The sequence below is a fragment of the Kogia breviceps genome, chromosome 11 (genome assembly GCF_026419965.1).
Source record: "Kogia breviceps isolate mKogBre1 chromosome 11, mKogBre1 haplotype 1, whole genome shotgun sequence".
Classification (NCBI taxonomy): Eukaryota; Metazoa; Chordata; class Mammalia; order Artiodactyla; family Physeteridae; genus Kogia; species Kogia breviceps.
The window spans coordinates 78,467,247-78,495,120 of NC_081320.1; the positions used below are offsets into that span (position 1 = coordinate 78,467,247).

A 27,874-nucleotide genomic window follows, 5' to 3' on the forward strand; every position below is an offset into this window, starting at 1 on the left:
AGCAAGTTTAGAATTTGTTATTTTGAGATTTTATTTAATAGCTGAAATGTTTAAAATTCAATTAATACAGCTATTGAAAACCTTAGCCATTGTGAATACAGGGGTGATTTTAAGCATAGTCAGTTGGTTTACCGTAGATAATCAGTAACTAGTATTCCCAGGTGTTAAATATGGCTCTTTTAAAGACCTTCCAACAAAAAAGATAGAGATAAGTAATTGAACTTAATTAACTGAGGAGCAAGTCATTGGTAGGAACATTAGTTTGCTAGTGCTGCCATAACAAACTACCATAAACTAGGTGACTGAAACAATAGAAATGTATTTTCTCAGAGTTCTAGATGCTGGAAAAGTCCAAGATGGTTTGGCAGGGTTGGTTTCTTCTTAGGTTTCTTCCTTGGCTTACAGATGACTGTCTTCCTGATGCCTCTTCACATGATCGATCACCTCTCTGTACATGTGCACCCCTGGTGTCTCTTCCTCTTCTTATAAGGACACCAGTCATATTGACTTCAGGACTTATGCTAATGACCTCATTTTAACTTAATCACCTCTTTAAAGACCTTATCTCCAAATAAGTTCCATTTTGAGGTACAGGGGTTGAGACTTCAACGTATGATTTCAAGAGAACACAGTTTAGCATATAACAGTAGGTAATGAACTCAATCAAGGAAAACAATATTACATGTAATTTTAAAAAATTACTTGTTTTTTCCTTTTTATTTAATAAAGTTTGTGTAGAAGTGCAATTGTTCTGTGTTTTTTATTGTATATCTCCTAGCCGGAGAATTTTCATCCTTGGGCCTTCTCATCATGTGCCCCTTTCTCGATGTGCACTTTCCAGTGTGGATATATATAGGACACCTCTGTATGACCTTCGTATTGACCAAAAGAGTAAGTATATAGAAATTTTATAGCTTGTAAACAGCTGAAGTTTTTACGACTAGGAATCATAAGTTAATTTACAAATAAAAGTATGAATATCATAGTAATATTTGAATTATAAAAATAAAATTTGTTATAACTAATCTGCAAAAAACAAAAACTAAGAAAGAAAATCTTCCAAATGCCTAAAAGACAACCACAGTTTTTCTGCTAGCCACAAAAATCTGTCAGATCCACTAGTCTTTGGAGTGTAGTGGTTACATTTATAATGAGAGAAGTACCATGTACTTGTTGTACCGTGAGACAAGAAATTGGTACCCCCAACAACTTGTTGAAACATTTTGGGCATGTTAGTCTTCCTCTGTGTATAACAGTTCCCTCACTGTAAATGGATAATGGTGATAATGACTTTATATCCTCATATATGATTTTTATGGGAAAAAAATTGAGACCGTAGTTGTGAAACTCTGCAAGAAGGGTGCCACATAAATCTTAAGTGCATTTTATTTTTAAAACATATCTATTATTTTGATTTTTAAATAGAATTCTAGAAATCACAGTTTTTATTTAATCATGTCTCATTTTGTACATAATTTAAAAAATACCAAACAATACAGAGACTACTATAACAAATACTCATGTACTTATCATCCACATTTGACTCAAAATTTCCCCTCTTCTGAACTTAATTTGCATTCCCAAAAGTAACCTCATTCATGAACTTGGTGTGTATCCTTCCAGTTCATCAAATTATATTTTAAGTACGTTGAGTGTTTTTATTGTTTCAAGAAATTTTGCAACAAATTCTTCTGTAGAATGAAGGAAGCCATTTGCAGAGGAAGTGATCACCTCTTTTTCTTTAATTTTTAGACCTAAATTTTCATAATTTGGGGTTTTAAGTATTATAGAGTATTAACAATTTGTTGTTAGGATATAGCTTATTAATGAAACTGGAATGTTACTAGCCTTACTCCCTGGAATAGTTTTAGGGTACACATTTTTCAAATATTTAAAATGCTTTTAAAATTTTTATTTTTTTCTTCCAGTTCTATTGAGATATAGTTGACATACAGCACTACATAAGTTTAAGTTATACAACATAGTGATTTGACTTTACATACATCATGGAGTGATAAGTTTAGCAAATATCCATCATCTCATATAGATACAAAATTAAAGAAATAGAAAAAAATACTTTTTTCCCTTGTGATGTGAACTCTTAGGATTTACTCTCAACAACTTGTATATAACATACAGCAGTGTTTATATTTATCATGTTGTACATTACATCCCTAGTACTTACTTATCTTATTACTGGAAGTTTGTACCTTTTTATGACCTTCATTCCCATTCCCCTTTCCTCCGGGACACGCTTTATTTTTAAAACCTTGTTGGGGCATTCAGAAAATTTTGGTTTTGGATAGACTGGCAATGAGGAATGGAGGATTTTTAATCAGGTATAATTTTATAGAAAAAAAAGTCATACCGTTATTTGTTCGTTTCTTTGATATTGGTAAACCCATTTAAGGATGTAGTTATAAAAATGCTGGTTTTGTTCAATGATAAAATAAAAATATTCTTATATCTTTTTTTACATATTTTATCATTTTCTTGCTATATATTGATAATATCTAGTTTTAAGTGTAATTCATCAGAAGGATCTGAATTACTAAGTCATTTTAAAATTTTAAGATTATTTAAGGCATGGTACTGTGGTAAATTTATATTCCAGTCTATACCACGAGCTTAATTTTTAATGTTGAGGAAAATAGCATTCTCAGTAGGAATTTTCTTTTCTTAGTATGACAGGAGCCTGAGGTATAAAACAATAAGTCTGTACATTGTATTAAAAAACAAAACAAAACTCAAAAGCTACATTATTAACCTCATGAGTAAGTAGACCAGGGGATTTTTCCATATTTCAGTAAGATTTCTGATCAACTGTTCTTATTAGTATCTACTGATTGAATAAAGTCAAGGATAAGCTTAGACTCAGAGGTGATTTTAGATATAATGAAAGGAACTGATGAAAAATTTAAATTATTACTTTTTATGTAACTATGTAACATATGAAAGTACTGAATAAATCATTACATGTCTTACTGTTTTGTCTGGTATGTAAGAAGCTAGTTGTTTTCTCCTTTTTTTTAAACTAAAAATGGAGAATATTATGAGGTGCTTTTTGTCTCTTGCCAAAGCATGTAGTTTTGTGTTACTGGGTAGAGTCTCACAGGGTAAGGATATACATTAATATATTTGTTTTACTATATTTTGAAATCTCTAGTTTACGGAGAACTGTGGAAGACAGGAATGTTTGAACGAATGTCTCTGCAGACAGATGAAGATGAACACAGTATTGAAATGCATTTGCCTTATACAGCTAAAGCCATGGAAAGGTATATTAATTAATATAAGAAATCCCAGAGAAATCATGGATATTAATTTCTTTGGAATTATTTTAACTAGGGTGAGATAATCATTAGGGTAAAGAGATTTTAAAATTTTTGTTGAAATGAAATAAAAATTTGGGATTGGATTTTCTGAATGTGGATTGAAGTTGGTTTTCACTAGTTTGCCTATGAAGACTTAATGTGTAAAGTGACATGGTTGTCTTATTAGGTAGCAATATTAAAAGAAAACAACAACAACAACCCGTGTGTGTGTGTTTGTGTGTATTGATTTGCCTGCTGTCTTATTCATTATACATTCATTTATCTCAGAGTAACAATTACATTCTTTCATGTTACAGTGCTATAAGTAAGTAATCATAAAATTTTAGATTTGGAAGTAACTTTGGAGGTAATTTATTTCAGCCCTAATCAAAGTACATGAATCTCTATTATAAAAGAGTTTATTGTATAATAATATATAATAAAAGAGATTAAATATAATATAGATCTGTTATAAAAGAGATCTCTTTTATAAAAAGTGCTTGACATAGTCTTATTTGGTACCTGCTAAAAGGTCTTCTAGTGATAGGGTGTTCACTAGACTATAAGTAGAGTGAAGACAGGGACAATATCTATTTTGTTTTCCACTTATACCCCAGTGCCTAGCACAACGCCTGTCACGTAGTAGTCAGTTTATTTTGGTAAAATGAAAGAATTGTTTTAAGAGCTTTCTTTCTTCTTTTAGGGCAATATCCACATTAGGAAGTTTTCCTTTTATAGGTCACATTTCTCTAATTTTTTCAACCATTTCCTTTATATGGACTTAATATTCCATATGTAGTTTGACTAGTTCTAAATATGGTGAGATTATTCCTTCTCTGGTCCTCATTACTGTATTCTTTTAGGAAAATAAGTAGTGCATTATAGGTTTTCAGTAAATATTTGTCATTTAAATGCATTAATGAAGTCTGAGATTATCTAAGCAGTTATGCTGATAATGGCTTACCTTACTATTGTCTGATATACTTGTGGTCAGCTCAAACCCCAAGGCTTTTTTATACCGTTAAGCTGGATTATTTCTTCTCTTGTACTTTTGTGGTTTATTTCTTTTTAACCCTAAATGTGTTTGTCTCTTCAGTTACTTCTGTTTAATTTTCCCATGTTGCTTTTATTCCATTATTGCAGTTTTGGGAGTTATTTCCACTCTTAATTCTGTTATAAAAGTGTTATTTACTTCTCTCAGTCTTATGTTATTCACATCTTTTCACAATGATAACTATGAGGAATTAAATAAACCTGAAGAAGTTTCCAAAAACAGTCTGATATTAAATTATAAGCAGTATAATTTTAGGTTAATTGTTTTAATACATTCTAATTCTTTAGAAGTTATTAAACCAATATAGGCTGTTTAATTTTTGGAATCCTAGTGTAATCAGAACATCGCATTCTTCACCTACGTAGGACAGTAGAAAACGTTTGTTATTTGCTGAAATGTTTGTGTATTTTGTCATGAGAAAATATATTTTAGACTTAATAAATTTCAGTACAATAGGATGAATAAGCTGCCAATAGTATCCTTAAGGAAGCTTTAATAAAATAACAATTTTGTTGTTATTTCAAAAGTAAAACAGGCATAATGTGGAAATTTAGGAAAACAGAAAATTGAAACCAGTGAACAAAATTTTTGTTCATAATTTCCTATTAAACAGTGTTAAATAACCACTTTTAAGTATATCACTTCTCAAGAAAACCTTCCCTACATCTCAGATTACATTAGGATTCCTAATACTGACTCTTAGAACGTACCCAGTACTTTTCCTTTGTAGTCTTTGCTGCACTCACTACCTGTATCAGTCATTCATTACTGAGTAACAAACTGCCTCAAAGCTTAGTGACTTAAAATCATAACTATTTTATTGCTCACAATTTTTGGATCAGGAGTTTGAGTAGGGAATACCTTGCTCTGGTCCACAAGATACTGACTGAGATGGCTGGAGTGGGCCTTGAGGATCCAGGATGGCCTTAGTGCTGGCTTTTACTTGAGACACCTCATCTGTTCTCTAGATGGCCTGTTCATAGTTTACCAACCAGGGCTTTTCTGTTTTCTTGGTTTCTCTCAAGAAAGATAGTCTGGATTTCTTAACATGGTGATTCTGGATAATAAGAAAACAAAGCCAGAAGTTTCTTGGCCCATTAAGGCCTAGGCCTGAAACTACATAGTATCATTTCAACTGCATTTTGTTTTTCAAAGGAGAAATAGATGCCACCTCTTGATAGGAGGAGTAGCATATGTGTACAGGAGTAGGAGGAATTGTTGGCAGCCATCTTTGCAGATGGACTACCACAATTCTTCCTCTGGTGGACAATTCATATTTCTCCAACATGGAGGACACCCCCAGCTCTCCTAAGATGCCCAGAAATCTCATCCAGTTATGATCTCAGGTTCGAAGTCCATTATCTTATGATCTGCATTAGGTTGGGATATGGATGAGGCTCCTTGGGTGTAGCTCTTTTTGATTTGGATACCTGTGAACTAAGAAGGCAGATCTCCCCCTCACCCTCCCAATCCACTCAGTATACAGTTTTTGAGACAAGGGGCAGTAAAGCCCTTGCAGAGTGAAAGAATGGGAAGCATGTAGTAGTCTCTGGTCCAAAGCAATTCTGAACTCTAACCAGGAAGTAGAAAATATCCTTGATTATGGCTTGGTTCTGTCTTCTGGTAGTGGCTTCATAATTCATTACAGATGGTTCCTGACTTATGATGGTTCCACTTAAGATTTTTTGGCTTTTTGATGGTGTGAAAGTGATACACATTAAGTAGAAACTGTACTTCGAATTTTGATCTTTTCCCAGGCTAGCAATGTGTATGCTTACTCTCATGTTTCTGGGCAGTGGCAGTGAGTCGCAGCAGTCAGGCAGCCTCGTGATCACAAGGGTGAACAGCCAGTACACTTCAAATCCTCTGTACCAAGACAACCATTCTGTTTTTCATTTTCAGTACAGTATTCAATAAATTACATGATGATTCAACACTTCATTATGAAAAAGGCTTCATGTTAGATGATTTGCCCAACTGTAGACTAATGTAAATGTTCTAAGCACATTTAATGTAGGCTAGGCTAAGCTATGATGTATAATAGGTTAGGTGTATTAAATGTATTTTCGACTTACAATGGGTTTATTGAGACTTAACCCCATTGTAAGTTGAGGAAGACCTGTATTATTAGCTCTTGACTGGATCCTTTCGGCTCTTGGCTCTCCTCTCTGAGTCATTTTTACTTTTCCATAAGAAATGGGCCTTGTTTGCATCTAAGTAGCAGTTTTAGTCTGCTTCGTGTATGTGACAGTTTAAGAGCCTAAAGGCCTCTTTTCACTTGGAACAGTGTTTTGTTTTGTTTTTTAGTACAAACTGATTGAACTCCATTAAACACTTTGTGAGTTTTCTATACATCAGATGATAAGTGCATTCCATTAGACAAAAGTCACATCCACAGTTCTTTGAGACAGGATTCTTTCTACTTTGGATCTCAAGTTAGGGGCCTGGAGTTTCTTAGAAGCCCTTTTACCTGCCTGAGAGAGTATACAAGCACTGTCTTAAGTCTTCCTGAGGTCCTAATACATTTTACAGATGTGTTTTGATTTGATGCCTCTGAGCCCATGTTCTTGGTAGCACTGTGGATTTGATCTTTGTCCTTATGCTGTTTCTTTGACAGTCTCTTGCTATCTGTAGAGGCTAGCGATGAGAAACAGTTATTTTCCAACCACGCAACTCCTGGCTGGAAATATTTCTTTTAAATTCTGCTTATAATTCTTTACCTCATGTTTTTCTTCTTGTACCTTCTCATACTTGGCTATAAAGAAGCCATTGACACTTTGAATATTTTGTCTGGAAATCTTCTTAGCTAGATCTGTGGATTCACTATGTGTATTTTTAATCTTCTAAGTTACGTCATATGACAGTTATGCTAATTGTTCTCCCAGTAAATAATATGGATATCCCTATTTCTAGCCTCCTGTAGCAGTGTCCTTACTGTTGGTCCAGTGTCCAGGCTCCTTGTTGCCCTTCAACTTCCACCTATCTCTGTGTCCGCAAAGCCAATGTTATATTTTTTAGGTTTCTCTTACAGTAATACACTTTCCAGTTACCATTTTTTGGTCTCAGTTATCTATTGCAGCATGGCATATCACCTTAAAGTACCTTTTTTTTTTTTTTTGCTTTTGATTCTTTGGGCTAGAAATTTGGTCAGCGATGAGTGGCAACCAGTCATCTCTGTTTTATCTGTTGAGACAGGTTGACTTAGGCTAGATGTTCCAAGGTGCTCTCACTTTCTGTTTGGGGCGATGATGCAGGTTGTCTGCTGGGCACCTTAGTTCTCATCTTGGTGCTATCTCCACTTGTTACTCTTCCTTCAGGGCCTGTCTCTACACATGGTTTCCCTTTCCTACTGGACTATCCTGAAGTACATGGCAGTTCAGGGTAACAAGAAAGCAAGTAGAAACTTCTAGCCCTCTTAATATTTAGGCTTGGAAGTGGCACAGTATCACTTATGTTGCATTCTACTTGGCAGAGTAAGTTGGTAGGTTAGGTTCAAAGGGAAGGAGAAATTGGCTCTATACCTAATGGGAGGGGTAGCATGAGCATTCAGAAGTGGGAGGAATTTTGGTGATTATATTTGTAGACAACCTACCACAGTAGCACTGCAGTTAAAGAGCTCTTTATCTCCCTTCTCTGGTACTTCCCTAACCTATTCCCTACTCCAGGGCAGCTAGTCTACCCTGTATCTTCTGTACCCATCTCAGTACCTGGTACACAAAAGGATCTCAGTAATTAATTGTTGAATAAATTAATAACAATCGATTTTTAATACTTTTATTAAATATTTTTCCAAAAATGAGATCAGATTTTTTAAAATTAACTGCTTTTCATATCATGAACCTATTTCCATGTCATTTTTTAATCTTTTTATTGGGTATACATAGGACTTTCTAGTATATGTCTTTGTAATACTTCAATTGGTCATTTAATTTTAAAACTTTTCCCTCATTTTTCACTACTATAAAAAATTATTACAGGTTAAACAATTAAATGTCTATTATTTATAATTCTCTGTTATTTTGGACAGATTTTAAAATGATATTCATTAGAGGTTATAGAGGAGAAAACATAAAATGACCCATAATCCCCTTGCTCAGTTAATTCTGTTGACATTTTAAAAATGGATGTACATGGTTTGAAAGTATAAACAACATCAAGAAGTACAAAATGAGCGGTGAAAGCCTCTTTGCTTCTCCTCAACCAGTGTTTACTGACAGTAAAAATTATTATAGATATGCTAACATATATGTATGCGTATATGTTTATATATATACAATATATGTATAAGGTTTATACATACACGTTTTTGTGAAAATTAAAATGTGTAAATAGGAGATGATATCTTAAGTATTTTATTCTGATTCTTTTTTCCATATATTATCTTTACGATTGAAATTCATAGTTTTTAGTATTGCATATAATTGCATTTGAGAGAGTTAAGTTTGGATATGTAGAAATCGTCTATCTTGAAAAAAACTGTTCACTCTTAAAATTAACAACATGATCCCACCTCTTCTTTTTCTTTGCATTTTACTCTGTTCAGTTATCTTTCACCCCTTTTATTCTTTTCTCTATATCATTCCCATTTACTCTATTTACAGTTTAAATTTTTAATTGATTTCTGGGGTAATTTACATACAGTAAAATATGCTCTTTATGGCATAGAAGTCTATGAATATTGATAAATGCAGAGTTGTAAATATTCACCACCGTCAAGATATAGAACAATTCCTTTGTCCTAATTTCAGTGCTTTTTTTGTTCAGAAAAATGTGCAAAGTAAATAGTTCTTTAGTAACTTTCAAAGTGTTTGAGAAATATGACCCTATAAAAATGTTCATGTTCACTGTAAAAATATTATTATCTTTTTAGCCATATAATGCTTTTTGTTACTACTAATATTTTGGAACATGGGCAACTTGAAAGCACAGTACCGTGTATTTAAATCTGTTTCATCTTATGTTTTAGGTTCTAGCCAATCTTAGAAATTCACCATGGTTAGGATTTGGTAACTTAGTACTTATACCATTATATATATTTAGAAAATCTTGATTTTGTATAGTTTATACAGATTGTTAAACCGAATTCTTGTAATTCTTGTGTTTATTTGTAATAATTATATTTTTGAGTTCCCTGAGTGAGAATGTCAGATGCCTTGTATGAGAGTGTCGGATGCCTTGTATGGTATTAATTACTATTAACTGAACATTTTTTCTATTTGTAACATCTTATACTAGTATAATACATTTGTGATAATTGATGAACCAATATTGATACATGATTATTAACTGAAGTTCATAGGTTAATTTGGGTTCACTCTTTGTGTTATATAGTTATGGGTTTTACCAAGTGCCTCATGTCATGTATCTACCATTATAGTACCGTGTAAAATAGTTTTACTGCCCTAAAAATCCCCCGTGCTTTATCTATTCATCTTCTCCCCCCTCTCTACCTCCATCCAACCCCTGGTAACTGCTGACCTTTCTACTGTCTTCATAGTCATATAGTTTCTAGAATATCATGTAGTTGGAATCATGCAGTATGTAGCCTTTTCAGGTTGGCTTCTTTAACTTAGTAATATATTTTCAAGATTCCTTCATGTCTTTTTATGGCTTGGTAGCTTATTTTTCTTTATGTTGAATAATAGTCCATTTTATGGGTGTATCACAGTGTATCCGTTCACCTATTAAGAGATTATTGATATACTTGGATTAATAACTGTTATATTTGTTACCATTTTCTGTTCATTGCCCTTGTTCTTTATTTCTTTTTTGTCTTCCCCTCTTTTTCTTTTTGGTCAGGTTTTAATTGAGCATTTAATATGAGTTCATTTTCTTTCCTCTCTTTGTATATTGATTATACTTCTTTTTACTTTGTTTAGTGGTTGCTTTAAAGTTTGCAACATACATTTGCAACTGATGCAAGTGTACTTTCAAGTAACACTGTACTGATTCATGTAGTGTAAATATCTTAGAGTATTCCCGGTTTCTCCTTCCTGTCCCTTATAACATTGTTATCATTCATAAGCTATAATTACCAAACACATTATTGCTATAATTATTTTGAACAATTGTTATCTGTTAGATCAATTAAGAATAAGAAAAATAAAATGAAATAAATGAAAAATGTTATTTTACATTGTTTTATTCCTCTCTACTGTGCTTCCTTTCTTTTATGTCAATATGAGTTTATGACCTATATCATTTTCCTTGTCTCAGAAGGACTTTTTAGCGGTTTATAGCTCTGATTTTATTTTATTTATTTTAAAATATTAATTTATTTATTTGGCTGTATTGGGTCTTACTAGTGGTGCGCGGGTTCTTCTCTAGATGTGGCGCGTGGGCTCCAGAGCACACGGGCTCAGTAGTTCGGTGCTCAGGTTTAGTTGCCCCGCAGCATGTGGGATCTTAGTTCCCCAACCAGGGATCGAACCCGTTTCCCCTGCATTGGAAGGCGGATTCTTACCCACTGGACCACCAGGGAAGTCCCTGATTTTATTATTTAAAACTTGTTATTTTGGGTTGGAAAAAGGATTTCTTTTCCTTTACCTTTGTCACCTTCTCAGGAATACACAAGAGCCTCCTTTTCCAATGTTTCTGTTAATCGCAGGTTAAGAATAATTTATTCATGGGGAGTAATTAAGTAGGCTAGTAAACAAAACTCATTCTGGCCCATAACTGTAATTCCCCCCCCCTTCAGTTTTACTAGTTATTGATGTAAAGGTTTGATTGTTTTTAAGATGACATTTACTCTCAAAATTAAAAATTTTGGTTAATCTGAATTTTTCTGGTATTAGTAGATTGCCTAATTGTGCAAGGAATGACACGTGATACAAAATAAGTAAATATTGTGTGTTTCCTCAGCATATAGTCTAGTAGGAGAGATAACTGTATATAAATAAATGTAATATAATTCAAAATGTAATAAGTACGATTGAAGAGTTTATAGGAACAGAAAGGGGGATGTAGGTTATAGCTGAGTTAGGGGAGCACAGAAGGCTTTGTAAAGAAGGTGATATTTGAGTGGACTTTGAGGATGGCTATAATTTTCACAGAATGGGGCAGAATTTTTTGAGGGAAAGGGAGTACTGTAAATACAAAGTATAGGAGTAAGAAAGCCCAAGGCTTATTTTAAGAACAGAATATTATTCAACTTAGCTTGCTGGAGTTGCAGAAGGCTGAGCTAGTAACTGAGATCTGTCTGTAGATGTTTTTTTGTTTGGCCTGCATAGTTAGAAAAAGTTTTTTCACAGATATGAATGGTTTTAGTTAGATATTGGTCCTGCCACTTCCTGTTATACCTTATCCGACTTTTCACACATATATGATACCAACGTGGGACTGGAGACATTTGAATAGGTAACTTTGTAGAGGTGTAGAGTAAGAGGGCCAGGATTAGAAAGTTGGAAAGTAGGTTGGGACAAGATTGTGAAGGGCATTGAATGTCATTTTAAGATATTTGTATTTCATTCTATGATTGGTATAGAGCTATAAAAGTTCCTCAGCAAAAGAGAGAGATGATTAGACTTGACTATAAGAGTATTACTCTTTGATGGCGTGATGGTACTGTGAAGGATGGATTAGAATTGGAAGAGGTTGGTAGAAATAGTTTAGAAATCACGGGGGCTTTGAACTAAGGTAGTGGTGGATAGGGTAGCAGACTGAGCAGATTATGGGAGACATTTAAAGGTTAGAATGAGCAAAACTTGGTAAATATTTCTATGTGGTAGAGTAAGATAATTTTAAGATAAGTTTAAGGCCTAAGAGTATACAATTATCAGAGATGGTAAAGCTGTTAAGTTTTAGGTGTAAACCTGCGTGTAATTTTTTTTTTTTTTTTTTTTTTTTTTGCGGTTCGCGGGCCTCTCACTGTCATGGCCTCTCCCTGTCGTGGCCTCTCCCGTTGCGGAGCACAGGCTCCGGATGCGCAGGCTCAGCTGCCATGGCTCACGGGCCTAGCTGCTCCGCGGCACGTGGGATCTTCCCGGACCGGGGCACGAACCCGTGTCCCCTGCATCGGCAGGCGGACTCTTAACCACTGTGCCACCAGGGAAGCCCTGCGTGTAATTTTAGGAGAGCATAGGGCATGGAAATGTTGACTTGTTTCTCTCAAAATACTAGAATGTCTCTATAATTCTCTCAGCAGACTTGGGCCAGTTTATCATAGGACTCTTGCTTTGAATGGTTGAGTTTCCAAAACAGAATTTAGTACAAATTCTCTGGTACCTGAAATATGCCTGCTCCTGTAAAACCTTTCTAATCAGTATTCCTACTGGAATGGAAATTCAGAAAGATACAACCTTTGAAATTAGTTTTGATAATCTCATTAGATTCACTTACCTGATCCAACAGTAAAGATTTATAATGACTTAAATGGTAATTTTAGTTGTCATTGACAGCTAGTTTACCTTCTCCCTTTTCCCTTTTCTTCCCCTTCCCCAGTTTGCCTTTTTCATGAACATAGAAGTTTCCTTTTGAGTATTACCTGTATCCGGAAGAGAGCATTTTTTAGAATTATAGATAGAACATGGAGAATCTCTGGAATAATAAGTACAAATTCTTTGTTGCTTGTAATGGGATAATTTTAGTTTCTATGACCATGAAAAGGATGAGCAAGAGATAGCACAAGACATTTGAGAAGATTGGGATGTATTTTATTTTTATCAGAGTAAAGATTTTTTATATTTACATATGTTTTATCCTCTTTTTTCCCTATGAATATTTTCTGTCTAAAAGAGGAGAGTAAATTATATAGTGATATTATTGTGGCAACAGCCTCAGCACTTTAGGGATAAGAATAATTTTTTTCTGACTGGCTTAGTTATTATTTATTTATTTGGTTGCACTGGGTCTTAGTTGCGGCAGGTGGGCTCCTTAGTTGTGGCTTGCCAGCTCCTTAGTTGTGGCATGCAAACTCTTAGTTGCAGCATGCATGTGGGATCTAGTTCCCCCACCAGGGATTGAACCCGGGCCCCCTGCATTTGGAACATGGATTCTTAAACACTGCGCCACCAGGGAAGTGCCTATGATTTTTTTTTAATTCTCACCTGAGAAGCTCTGGACTGCTTCTAAAATCTTTGGGAAGTTGGAACAATTTGTATAGAAAAGAAAATTCTCATGTTCATCAGTGTTGTTCAGGGGAGAAATATTCAGATTTAATGCCATAGAAAGAATAAGCAAATAACTATTTGTATACAGTATTTCATCTAGTTTAAAATGCCATCAATTTTAATATTTCAGTTACTTATATATCACTAATTAAGTAAAAACACTGCCATTTAAATTGTTTTATCACTTAGAATATTCATATTAGAGTTCACATTTTTTCCTTCTGATGAGGACTTTCAAGATCTACTATTAGCAAGTTTCGAATATTCAATAGTGTTATTAACTATAGCATTAACTGTAGAACTATGTTAGCTACAAATTCACATTTTTATATTAGAATTTTTACATTAGAATTTAGACTTTTTATGCTCTGTACCATTAAAAGCATTGGTGATACGGTGATATTGGTTTTATTTTTAAATATTTATTTATTTGGCTGCGCTGAGTCTCAGTTGCGGCATGTGGGATCTTTGTTCCAGCACGTGGGATCTTTTTTTTTTTTTTTGCGATACGCGGGCCTCTCACTGTTGTGGCGTCTCCCGTTGCGGAGCACAGGCTCCGGACGCGCAGGCTCAGCGGCCATGGCTCACGGGCCCAGCTGCTCTGAGGCATGTGGGATCTTCCCGGACCGGGGCACGAACCTGTGTTCCCTGCATTGGCAGGCGGACTCTCAACCACTGTGCCACCAGGGAAGCCCCGTGGGATCTTTCAGTTGCGGCACGCAGGACCTTTTAGTTGTGGCATGCGGGATCTTTAGTTGCGGTATGTGGGATCTAGTTCCCTAACCAGCGATCGAACCCGGGGCCCCTGCATTGGGAGTGCGGAGTCTTAGCCACTGGACCACCAGGGAAGTCCCGATATTGTTTGTTTGGTTTTTTGTTTGTTTTTTAAAAATTTTTATTTATTTATTTATGGCTGCATTGGGTCTTCGTTGCTGCGCACAGGCCTTCTCTAGTTGTGGCGAGCGGGGGCTACTCTTCGTTGCAGTGCATGGGCTTCTCATTGCGGTGGCTTGTCTTGTTGCAGGGCACAGGCTCTAGGTGCGTGGGTTTCACTGGTTGAGACGTGTGGGTTTCAGTGGTTGAGGCACGTGGGCTCGGTAGTTGTGCCGCACAGGCTCTAGAGCGCAGGCTCAGTAGTTGTGGCACACGGGCCTAGCTGCTCTGTGGCATGTGGGATCTTCCTGGAGCAGGGCTTGAACCCTTGCCCCCTGCATTGGCAAGCGGATTCTTAACCACTGCACCACCAGGGAAGCCCATATTGTTTGTTTTTAAAGAGAGTGCTTCACTATTGGTTCTGGGATTTCAATTCTCGTTTGTTACACATCTTGGATATAGTAATTTTCTGCAGCATGGGTTAAGGTATAGGACAGAAAAAGAAGGGATAAAACTTTCATCTACATTACTAAAGTGCTCACAAGAGTTTTGCAAGGTAGATTTTTTTAACTCTGTTTTTACTGATGACAGTTGAGGCTTAGGATAGGTTAAGTAACCTGGTGCAAGTAACAGTTTGCAAGTGGCAAAGATGGATTTTCTTTCTTCTTCTTCTTTTTTTAACAGTTTTATTGAAGTTTGAAGTATGAGTGATATCTTGTAGAACTCATCAACATAAGATTATAGCTCACTGATTTCTGATAAATTTATAGGTTTGTGCAGACATCTTACAATCTAGTTTTAAAACAACATTTTTATCACCCAAAAAAGAAACCTTGTGTCCATTTGAGGGCATTTCTTGCTCCCATTCTCAATCTCAGGCAACCATTTACCTTCTTTCTTTCTCTATAGATTTGTATTTTTTGGAAATTTTAAATAAATGGAATCATACAAAATAGTTTTTTGTGTCTGTCCTTTTGCACTTAGCATACTGTTTTTGAGATTCATCCATGTTGCGCTATGTATCCACGGTTCATTCTTTTTATTGCTCAGTAGTCATTCCATTGTATGAATATGCCACATTTTGTTTAACCATTCACCAGTTGATGGACATTTGGATCATTTTCATTTTTGGCTCTTAGGAATAATGATATAAACATTCTTGTACAAGTCTTTATGTGAACATATGTTTTCACTTCTCTTGAATAGTTACTTGGAAATGGAATTGCTGAGTCATATGATAAGCCTGTGTTTTAACTCTTAGAAACTGCCAAACTGTTTTTCAAAGTGATGGCACTTTTTTATATTCCAGGAACAATGCATGAGGGTTCTGTTTCTCCACATTGTGGCCCAGTACCTGTTATTGTCAGTCTTTTTATTACAACCATTCTGACAGGTGTGTAGTGTAACCTCATTGTGGTGTTAATTTGCATCTCTCCAGTGACTTATGAAGTTGAGCAACTTTTCATATGATTATTAGTCATTTGTGTATCTTCTTTTGTCAAATGTCTATTCATATATTTTGTCCTAGTTTTTTTTTTTTTTTTTTTTTTTTTGCGGTACGCAGGCCTCTCACTGTTGTGGCCTCTCCCGTCGCGGAGCACAGGCTCCGGACGTGCAGACTCAGCGGCCATGGCTCACGGGCCCAGCCACTCCGCGGCATGTGGGATCCTCCCGGACCGGGGCACGAACCCACGTCCCCTGCATCGGCAGGCAGACTCTCAACCACTGCGCCACCAGGGAAGCCCTGTCCTAGTTTTAATTTGATAATTTATCTTTTTACTGAGTTACAAGATTTTATATATTCTGGACACAGGTTTTTTTAATTCATATATATGATATGCAAAGATTTCCTCCCATTGTATGGCTTGTCTGTTTGTTTTCTTAATGGTGTCCGTTGAAGAGCAAACATTCTTGATGAATTTTTATCTTTTTTTTTTTTCTTGTATGGATTCTGCTTTTGAATCCAGGGTCACATAGATTTGCTCTTCTTGAATGTGTTCTGCAGACCATATCTGGCCCACAGCTTGTTACTGTAATGTTTTATCCGAACATAGTCACACCCATTCATTTACCTAAAGACTATGGCTGCTTTCTCTTTACAGTGACAGTTGAGTAGTTTCTAAAGATATTGTATGGCCCAGAAAACCTACAGTATGGCCCATTTCAAAAGATGTTTGCTGAACCCAGTTCTAGATGTGTTACAGTTTTAGCTTATAGTTGTGGCTATTATCCAGTTTGTGTATGGTATGAGGTAAAGGTCTGAGTTCACTTTTTTCCTATGGATATGCAATTATCCCAGTGCCATTTGTTGAAAAGTCTATCCTGTAAGTAATGAGTCATTTTCTTTTTGCTGCTTTCAAGATTTTCTCTTTGTCTTTGATTTTCATCAGTTTCATTATGGTGTACCTAGGTTGGGGATCTCTTTATACTTACCTACTTTGGGTTGTGGAGTTTTTTTGATCTGTAGATTAATGTTTTTCATGGAATTTGGAAAGTTTTCAGCCATTATTTTTTTCTAATACTTTTACTGTAACTTTTCTGGGATTCCCATTGTGTGCATCCTTGTATGTTTGATGTTGTATATATTAAGCATAGTTGCCTTTATTTCTTTGAACATATTTATAATAACTTTTAAAATATTTGTCTGCTAAATCTAATATCTGGTCCCATTTGGATACAGCTTCTACTTCCACCCCTACCCCACCCTACCCCCAAGAGTGGGTCACAGGTTCCGTTTTCTTTGGCTTACAATTTTTTTCTTGAAACTGGACTTTTTACATATTGGGTTGGCCAAAAGTTTGTGTTTTTCCATAATATCTTACAGAAAAACTGGAATGAACTTTTTAGCCAATACAATAGTATATTATAGCAACTTTATTCTTTTTTTAAACTTTTAATTTTATATTATAGTCAATTAACAATGTTGTGATAGTTTCAGGTGTACAGCAGAGTGATTCAGTTATACATATATACATGTATCTATTCTTTTTCAAGTACTTTTCCATTTAGGTTGTTACATAATATTGAGCAAAGTTCCCTGTGCTATACAGTAGGTCCTTGTTGGTTATCCATTTTTAAATATAGCAGTGTATAATGTCAGTCCCAAACTCCCTAACTATCCCTTCCCTCCACCCTTCCCCCCGGTAATCATAAGTTTGTTCTCTAAGTCTGTGAGTCGGTTTCTGTTTTGTAAATAAGTTCATTTGTACCATTTCTTTTTAGATTCTACATATAAGCAGTATCATACAATATTTCTCTTCCTCTGTCTTACTTCCCTCAATATGACATTCTCTGGGTCCATCCATGTTGCTGCAAATGACATTATTTCATTCTTTTTAATGACTGAGTAATATTCCATTGTATATATGTACCACCCCTTTATCCATTCCTCTGTTGATGGACATGTAGGTTGCTTCCATGTCCTGGCTGTTGTAAACAGTGCTGCAGTGAACACTGGGGAGCATGTATCCTTTCGGACCTTGTTTTTCTCTGGGTATATGCCCAGGAGTGGGATTGCAGGATCATATGGTAGCTCTATTTTAGTTTTTTAAGGAACCTCCATACTGTTCTCCATAGTGGCTGTACCAGTTTACATTCCCACAACAGTGTAGGAGGGTTCCTTTCTCTCCACACCCTCTCCAGCATTTATTGTTTGTGGATTTTTTGATGATAACCATTTGACTGGTATGAGATGATATCTCTTTGTAGTTTTGATTTGCATTTTTCTAATAATTAGTAATGTTAAACATCTTTTCATGTGCCTCTTGGCCATCTGTATGTCTTCTTTGGAGAAATGTCTGTTTAGGTCTTCTGCCCATTTTTTATAGCAACTTTATTCTGATTTTATTAATTTTTTTCTGCAGGTGGTAGTGATGGTGGTGGTGGTTGTTTCATTCATTAATTTTTTTAAAAGGAACTTTCGTGGACTCTGTGGAATTTGTCTCTCTCACAGTATTTGGCTACTGATGTATCTCCTTAGCTTTAAAAAAATTCTTATTTATATATTTTACCCTGGCTTTCTAGAGTTCACCCTTGTATCTGCACTGCTTAGTGCTTAGCTACTGTTTTTTTGGAGGTTGTGCTTAAACATGTTGAGCCTGTATACCTTTCACCCTCTGCTGCTGGATTGTGTATGTTTGGGGGAGCACATATGAAATTTTCAAGTTTGCCTCCTTTGCTTTCTGTTGGATCTTCTCTGGTCTCCCTGTGCATGTGTGGAGGTTTCCAGTCAGCCAGGGATGTGTAAGAGCTTGGTGTCTCTCAGGTCTCTACTTATCCTTGTGCTTGCTCTCACCCTCCCAATTACCTGACACTTGGCGAGAGCTTAGGGCCTTATGGACCTCCCCTGCACACATGTGCTGCCTCCTGTTCAGCCAGGGCACCATCAGGGCATCTCCTCAGAATATATGAATTTATTCAGTCCCTATATGGGTCTCTCCTTTCCCAGACCTCCCTGTTAGATTTCTAGGTAGTCCTAAGGTTTGTGGCTTCCCTCAAATGATATGGTAATTTCAGGCTACAAAAGCTGCAGGATTTTCTGTTTCCCCCTGGGTGTGGGTATTCTGCTCTGTATTCCAAATCAAAGTCAGCTTCCTTCAGCGGTGAAGCTGCTGGTTTTCACAGGCAATCTCACCTTGCTTTCACCATAATGTTGGTGGAGCAAGGGAGGGAGATAGAGTCAGTTCCTGGTAAGATGCCAGCCTTCCACTGTTCTTCCTAAGAAATCAGTTTATTTTTCATGAATAAACTCTTCTTATTGTGTTCTTCGCCCTTGGTTGATTTCCAGAGCACAAAATGGTTGTTTTTTTTGACGTTTTATCCAGTTTTATAATTGTTATTTGAGGGCGAGATTTTATACTCCTTCATTAGGGAAGACCAACTTCACAACTTGGATTCTAAAACCTAGGAATATTACATTTCAAAGCCAAATGCTCTTTAAGTCATGCTTTGTGGGGATAGAGAACAACAAGCAATTTTTTAAAAAGAAATAACAAAGAGGTGGATGGATGAATCTTGATTCAGAGCTTAGATTTCTAAGTAGTATTAGACTTTTACCTCTGTATAGATAGTTCAGACAGGTTAATTGAATAGTTTGGTGGCTGTTATGGAGAGGAGATGTGTTGTTTGCTCAGAGTGAAGCAACCGTTGTTGACAAAGTACTTTTTTTGTAGTATTCCTTACTTCGTAACAGTTTTATGAAAAGGGTATTGTAATTATGATCATTTTACAAATAATATAAATTTTTAGGTTCGTAACTTACCTATGCTCTCAACATTTATTTGTATGTGATAGAGATAGTACTTGAGCCCATTTCTTCTGACTTCTTGTTTTTTATACTCTGTATAACTGCTTCCCTACTATGTCATAATTACTTGCAAACTCTTTAATGATCTTAGTGTATTTATTTATGTAGGTAGTACTTGAAGTTAGAACAATTCATAACAATCTTCTTGAGTTTTTACTAGAGCTCAAATTCTTTTCTTTCATATAATAATCACTCTTAACTTACTGAAGAGCCCCTATTCGTTCATGCAGTTGTTAAGCAAAGTGGTAAGAATCAGAGAAAGAGATATCCCATGGCAGCTTCCTCTGCCAGCTTCCTCTTTTTTTCTTACTCCATAGATGCAGATTCTGCCCAAGAAGCCCCTGCATTGCAGAGGGACTGGAGATCTGTATGATCTGTTTATTTCGCAATTGACAAGGGTAAGGGGGCCTTTTTGGGGGAGGCGCTTGGGTGCCCTGAATTTAGCTTTATGAAGCTGAGCTAACATTTATTTTGGTAATACTTAAACTTAGTATTTTTACAGACCCTTTTATGAATTCTGTTTGTCCCACATCAATTAAGTGCCAGATTATCATATTAAAAAGCATTTATTACAATGATTTTTTTAAAAGTCCTGTTTAGAACATGTCAGACAAACATGATTCATGCTTCTAAAATTCCAAATCTGGGATCCTTTAGAATATAAATAAAATTGAATATATGTAAATAAAATTTCACTACAATGAACAATTTAAAAGGTCTGTTTCTGTAGCCCGTCACAGTTATTCTTAATTAATCTGCTCTGTTCCTTTTCCATAAATCTTTCAATCTATAGAGTGAAAAAGGGACTTGTGGATATGCCATAAACATTGTGGATGGGCGTGGCGTCTTTTTCTTGCTGCTAGAAATTAATATCTATTTCCTTGAATTCTATGTCCACCCTAGATGCCAGTGAAATTTGAGTTGTATCTTCAGACTGTCCTGTATCTGTTTATTAGTATAGGAGTAAGGTGCATTTGGTGAATCTTACGGGAGCCAAGATAAGTTTTGTAGGTCTCACTTGGCAGGATTATAGAAGAAGTGCCAGAAATGGTGGTATTTATAATCGGATAGAATTAAAATAAGTGAAGAATTTAATACTCTTTTAAAATTACAGAAGCATTGGGTAGAGATGATTGTAGCTTTTATGGGTAGTTGAGAAGACTTGACTTGGTGATGGTTTGATGGGCTTATTTTTATGTTCGAGGATATTATTAGTAGTAAAATAGCTTTGTTTACCTAAAGAAGTATTGTACATTTCTGTAATTTAAATAGATATTTTTAGTATTCTGTACCTTATATTTTTAAATGGTTTTCTTTAAACATTTATAGATTTTAAGAATTCAGCAATATCATGTATATTATCCATTCCACTATTAATAAATGTTCCACTTTTTAGTGCCAACACATTGGAAAACTATTTTTGTTCTTATATTTCTTAAATGACTTTTTTTTTTTTTTCTTTCTGTTTTCTTTAAGCCATAAGGATGAGTTTACCATTATTCCTGTATTGGTTGGAGCTCTGAGTGAGTCAAAAGAACAGGAATTCGGAAAACTCTTCAGTAAATATCTAGCGGATCCTAGTAATCTCTTTGTGGTTTCTTCTGATTTCTGCCATTGGGGTAAGTTCTAGATTTTAACATTTCATGGTAGATATTATGTACTTGTGGTTAAAGGTATCTTTTCATTCTAAGCTCTGATTTTCAGTTCTTTATCACTTTCGTGGAAAGTTTTACTTTTAGCAACAATGTTTAAAGGTGAATAAAAATAGTCTTTTGGTCATTTAAAAAGGATGAGATTGTAATAGGGGATTATGGATACATTTCCAAAGGCGACTGGTATAATTGGATTCACACTGTGAGGGCATCCTTGCTTAGACACTTAGGTTAGTGGGAGTTAAGATTTTTTAACCCCATTTCCAGGTAGAGTTGTGTGATAGATTCTCTGAAGTTAAATTTTTGGTGGATAAAACAAATGTTCTTTAGACCGTAGAAGAGCACGGTGTGCTATGCAAGTCCTTTTCCACATTCTTTTCTTCTTTCTTTTTTTTCCTTTGGTGCTTAATTTTTGCCCATAGTTGCCATCAGTTTATAGCTACCCTCCAAAGGTTGTAACATGTTAGCTATTAGCACTGTGGTCTAAATTGGTAATGGTTCATAAGGGTAAGGACTCCTAAGAGATTTTTGTTATTATTGTGAATTAAAAGAATAAGGAAGCTTCACAGTGCATAGATCATAAAGGAAGTGAGACATTTATGGATGCCTTGTTTAGTAAATTTTGTTTTTTGAATTCTTTGGATACAATTTGTTCTCATTTATCCATTACTGTTGTAGAATATTTCTGAATCCTATTCCTTTTAGGACATCTCTTTGACTCATTTATTTTAATGATTTAAGGATGCCATTATCTGTCATTCTTAAGTTATTTCTTTGATTATAGTAAAAACATAAGGCACAACACCATAAATTTTCAGATACAGAATGGCCAGAAAAACATCCTTAATGAGATATAGGGAGCCCTGGCTTTTACATGTCTTATCATTGATTGCTGGAGTTGATTCAACATTTATCAGGCCTGGATAGGCTGGTTTCTTCTCTTACCTCATGCTGCACTATGCATGGCCTTGAGATTTCGGTTCAAGAGAACCATCCTCCGTAATGGTCTAGATAAATATTTCTGTTTAAGGTACTGATTTCTCAGATGGGGCTGACTGTTCCCTCAGGAGACATTTGGAAATGCCTAGAGACATTTTTGGTCATCACAGCTGGGGTGGGGAAGGAGATGGGGATGCTACTGGCATCTAAGGAGTAGAGTCCAGGAAAGCTGTTAAATAAACATCCTACAATGCACAGGACAGCCCCCCACATCAAAGCATTATCCTGCCCCAAATGTTGATAGTGCTCAGGTTGGAAGCCCTGGATTAGGGTATGCATGTAGCTCTGCTACCTACCTTGTCAAACTCCTTAAGAGGCTCTCAGGGTTCTTTAATAACGAATTCTATTTGCTAGTTGGTTTGCTACCTTTGGCAGAAGTTATTTTTTATGGATATAAGTATATTACTTAGATCTGAGTAGGTAGATGCTTGAAAGAGTTCTTTTCTTGGGAACTTCGAAGTTTAGTAATAAAACTAGGGAGTATCATTTTTGAAAAAAAGGCTATTTTACTTAGTATTATGAATTTGTGTTGATAATAAAGCATGTTTTAGAAATTTAAAGTTCCGGAAGCATGTGTCCCCTCCTTCTTCACTTTTAATTAAGGCTCTTATGAATCATTTAAAATCATTTTTATGATTTAAATAATTCTCTGCCCTGATAGTGTTCTTCAGGGCCCTCCCTCAAGGTTGGCAGCACATACAATCACAGCATAAATCGACATAAAACATGAGTAAATGTTTTAATATTGCTCTTTTATGTGGACTCATCCTTTTTACCTCATTGATTATTATAAAGCAAATCCTAAGCCACTACTATATTAAGTAGAATGTTGAAAGAGAAAGGTGAATTTTGTCTTGTATTCTATCTAGGTCCTCAGAAAATTATTTAGGCCATTTCATCTCCTGATTTCTTGAAAATTTTGGAATTTAAATTGCAAGATAGAATTTTTTGGTGATAATTACAAAAAAGAACTCAAAATTTCCAGAGGTTGATAAATGTTAGCTATGGGAATCATCTAGAGACTAAAACATATTTATATTTACATTTGGTGATTAAGTAATGGAACTTTTCCAAGTGTTTATTTTTTCAGTATCTCTATCACGAACAATACTCATTAAGTGCTTACTTTGTACTTATGGAAAGCACTGTACAAATTCTTGTTAGGAAATTTGATAGATGTTTGGGAGTAAGTGGAAAGAGTTACATGGACACTAGTCCAAAATTGGTAGACTCCTTTCTACAATAGTAATAGTAATTGTCATTCTTGTAAAATAAGCTTCATTTTCTGTTTTATATGCCTGTTGAAATAATATGAATCATTGGCTAGTTATGGGTTAAACTGTGGATACTTAGAAATTGTTTCATATTTTTCAAATTCATGCTTTAGTGGTATTGGTCATCTTTCCTAAATTAATGAGGGGTATATTTCCATCTCAAAAGTCTAGCTTTTTCTCATGACAATAATACTTAGTAGTTTCTTCTTGTTTTAAAGATGCTGTGCAGATTGATCTTACCATACAAAATAATGATGACACTGAATTCTAAGTCATTTCACAGGAAGGATTCATTTCCTCAAGTACTCAGAGATCTTAGACGTTTCATTGAGTTAGGCTCTTAACACACTCCACATTTCTGAATAGCTGGTTTTTGAAGAAAATCACTTAATTGATTATGGTACAGTTGATCAATTACTCACATATAAGCAGTGGAATTTTTTTGTTTTTGTTGAATAATAGAGTACTGGCAGTGACGACATCTTTCATCTCTAGTGGTCATTTCTCTTTATATAATGTCCAGCTTCTGTGGAAAATAAAATGAGAAACTTGATGATAGAGACAGTCAGGAGACCTATATGTGTGTAACTGGAAGGATTTTGCCTTTGTCAACCTTATTTGTTAGCCAATGTCCATTATAAGAATGACTTTTTTTTAAAAGGGATTTAGCTTTAAAGATGTTCATCTTTCAGGTACCATTTAGATCTTATTTAGACTTGAAAGAGATATTAGAGAGGGAAAAAATAGAAAGTTTAAAATACTCTCAATTTTTCTTTTTGGGTGAGAGAAGCAAAGGGAGAGTTGGGAACCCAGATTCTATTGTGCCCTGTCTTTCTATCCCCTCATTTGAATCACCCCGCCAGCCCCCTGTGTTTCAATTCCTGCCTTTTATTTGATCATTAGGGAGTCCAATAGGATGATGTGTCCCTGGTAACGTTTTAATGATCCCACCTCTTTTTACCTTTCCTGCTACTATCAGGAAGAGTGGCATACATTTGCTGCTAGTATTTGACTTTTACCTTGGTGAAGTAATGTTGTCCCTATACTTTGTGTACTTACCAATTTCCACATCCTAGAGGATGGCTCCATGTAAGAGGATTTTGTCTGGACCTATTTTAGTTTTTCTAGTTAGTAGAATTTTTATTCTATTTCCCTGTTTCATTTTTGCTCTTTTCCATATATGCTGTTAATATTTGTATTTTCCTGATCACCCTGAACTTTCTACTTCCAAATTTAGATTATTGACAACTTTCATTAACATAACTTTCAGTTAACTTCTAAGAAGTTTCTGAATGAAACTGGACCTAACAGAAATTGATTCTTTAAAAGTGGGTTCATGCTTCCATTTAATTTTCTTTTTAAATGGTAGTTTTAAGTTCAAATCAGTTTCAATAAATTTATTTGGTAGATGTTAATAATAAATTATATTATTTTGTTAAAATATGAATAGAGTTTACACTACAGTCACTTCAGCAGTTTTGGATTTTTATCTATAAACTTAACATTTGTCTAGGTTTATGTAATTTCTTTTTTATAAATATGTGCCACTTATTAAAATTGGCATTCTTCTTCAATATTTATGAAATTTATATCTTTATTCAGATTTTTAGTTTAATATATATTAACACATGATCATTCATACTCTTCTTCCTTTCTGTTGTTAGTGTCTTGGGTCTGAGGGTGTTACTATTTTCTAAATATTTAAATTGGTTTGAGTGTAAGTTAGCTAATTCCTGAAATATATCTTATTCACACTTTCACATTTGTCTTCTCAAATATTGGTACATACTGATTTCACATATTTAGGGTTTTGATCTTTTACAAGTTTGAGATAAAGCCAATAATTTTACATTATAACTAAGACTTCAGAATAAAAGGACTATAGTATTTTGCTTATATAAATGATTACCTTATTTGAGATACTTAGATAATATTTTCTTTATGAAGTACATTTTTTCTTTGGTAGTGATGTCAGTTATGAGTGTCTCCAGTTTAGGGCCTTAGTGTACTGTGGGTTTTTTTTTTTTTTTTTTTTTTTTTTTTTGCGGTACGCGGGCCTCTCACTGTTGTGGCCTCTCCCGTTGCGGAGCACAGGCTCCGGATGCGCAGGCTCAGCGGCCATGGCTCATGGGCCCAGCCGCTCCGCGGCATGTGGGATCTTCTCGGACCGGGGCACGAACCCGTGTCCACTGCATCGGCAGGTGGACTCTCAACCACTGCGCCACCAGAGAAGCCCTGTACTGTGGTTTAATAGTCTATCTCACAGGTTGTTGTGAGGTTTAACTCAAATATTTGAAAACGTTTTAACATATAAACATAAAGTGATTAAGTAAATGTATAACAATACAGTTTTTACTGGACATATGTCTGGTAGTCTGTCTTACTGACTGATCTTTTGGGGGCTTTATTGACCAACTTTCCAAGCTCATGTTTATTTCTGCAATCTAGTGTATAGCTTAATGTTGAGGTATTTAATATTTTTTTTACTTTTTGTTTTGAGGTAATTCAAAAGTAGTGTTGGTTCTTGTACCATTCATTGTTATGTTTGTCCTCATTAGTTGATTGTTGTGTGTTAAACAGACATCCCTGGAGCTTATTCTCCACACTCTGTGAATCCACTCATTAATCACCAGTCACCTTTGGAGATGGGAAAATTACTTACCTGTATTTCTTTTTCTCAGAAAGCGTGCTCTGGAATGGATTCACAAATGAGCTACCCTCCTTCCCTCAAAGAGTAAGGTTTCTGCTTTACAGGATTTTTTTCTTGGGTTATTTTTCCTCTCATCTTTTGAATTTGAAAAGAACTGAGGGAAGGCACCTGAAGAAACTACTGACATACTCACTAGGGGAGTTCCAAAGCTTGTGCTGCCCCTAGGGGCAGTGTCAATGGCTCTTAAAGCTAGAAAGCTCATACTTGGCGTTGAAACAGGGGCTCAAAGAATCCATTTTCCCAGTGTACCTTCTGAAAGGATAAGTTTCAGGTAAGTAATTTTCTCTTACTATGTGATATGCTTTATCCATACTTATATAAAAGTTCACAAGTCCAGTTCTCCAGGCACATAGGCAACTGTATTTGTTCAGTTTAGATGCATAAGCTTAACTGAATGTTAGAAATATTGTAAAAACAAAACTCATGAGGTACATGAAATCATAATATATTTTAAATGAACAATAAATACTTAAAAGTGCATTTATGATCAGTGTATTATACTAGGGTTGTCTTTTTTTTATTTCTTGTTAAATAAAATCTTGATAAACTTTATTTTTTAATAATTAGAAACAAAAAAAAAATCTTTTGAACTCAAATTCCAAGTAGTATTTAATGAACTTGTATGTGTGTGTACTCATGTGCACACACATATATTCATACATATGTATGTATATACATTTAGGCTAGGATGATGGCAACTGTTTACTTCAAATTAGATGCTTTCTTTAAGTATATTGACCAGAATGTAGTAATTTTGAAAAGTAATTTTGAAATGTTTGTATAATTAAAAACAATGATCGTAAGACAATTTGAGCTATTATAAGTAGGATACTTTTTTCAGTGTAGTGGCTTAGTAGTGTAAATTTAGCTTCTTAACTGATAAATCCTTTAATGCTTATCAAATATTTCTACTCAGTTCTTCAGCTACTAAATGCGAGGTGGCTACTAAAGAGTAGCAAAAAGTAGATAGCAAAATATTAAACATTTGCTCGTTGATTTTCTGTGTATATTGTCATTCTTATTAAATCACATGTTGATTTAGTATTTTAACTTACTTTAAACATTCTATGTTACTTCAGAAGTAGTTTATAAGTGAAAGTTACATTGAAAATGGTCCATATAAACAAGACCACGTTTTAAAATATAATTACACTTTTGACTTAGATTAAGGCAGGTTTGACCAACTTCAGCTGTTTGAAACAGTGGCTCTGAACTTGGAAATAAATAGAAAAGACTTTCAAATAGTAAATGTCACAAAGTACATGCATTTTTCTCTGCACCTGAGAGTAGCAGTCTTGAGATAAGACAATTATGTCCCAGTCACAGGGATTATTGACAACTAAAACTGACAGTTATCACCAGAAGCAAGAAAAAGAGAATGTGTTAGTATAAACCTGAAGCAGCTCGGGTTCAAAGAATATTTTTTCATCTTGATTTCGTCCAAGGATATTATTCTTATTACAGTGACAGTGAGTTAGAATTTTCTTGTCTAAGATTATTCTTTTGTTTATTCATTTCACAGAAGATTTGGGGCAGCTTCATCAAAAGAACTTTGAAACAGAAGTAGAAATTTAGTACCAATGAAT

At 35.0% G+C, this 27,874-nt stretch overlaps 1 protein-coding gene across 3 annotated transcripts in view; it reads left to right on the forward strand.

Annotated features, from left to right (window-relative positions):
- The window catches only part of MEMO1 (mediator of cell motility 1), a 135,968-nt gene that overhangs the window by 94,522 nt on the left and 13,572 nt on the right, over window positions 1-27,874 (forward strand). The window contains exons 4-7 of one of the 3 annotated variants that reach the window (XR_010835589.1): window positions 779-891; window positions 3,167-3,278; window positions 21,130-21,272; window positions 26,260-26,559. Coding sequence is in view for 2 of the 3 variants with exons in the window: in XM_067007866.1 (XP_066863967.1) it covers window positions 779-891; window positions 3,167-3,278; window positions 21,130-21,272 (368 nt within the window). In the remaining variant the exon portion in view is untranslated. The remainder of the gene's footprint in view (window positions 1-778; window positions 892-3,166; window positions 3,279-21,129; window positions 21,273-26,259; window positions 26,560-27,874) is intronic. The other 2 variants (XM_067007866.1, XM_059078754.2) reach the window with 2 other exon arrangements.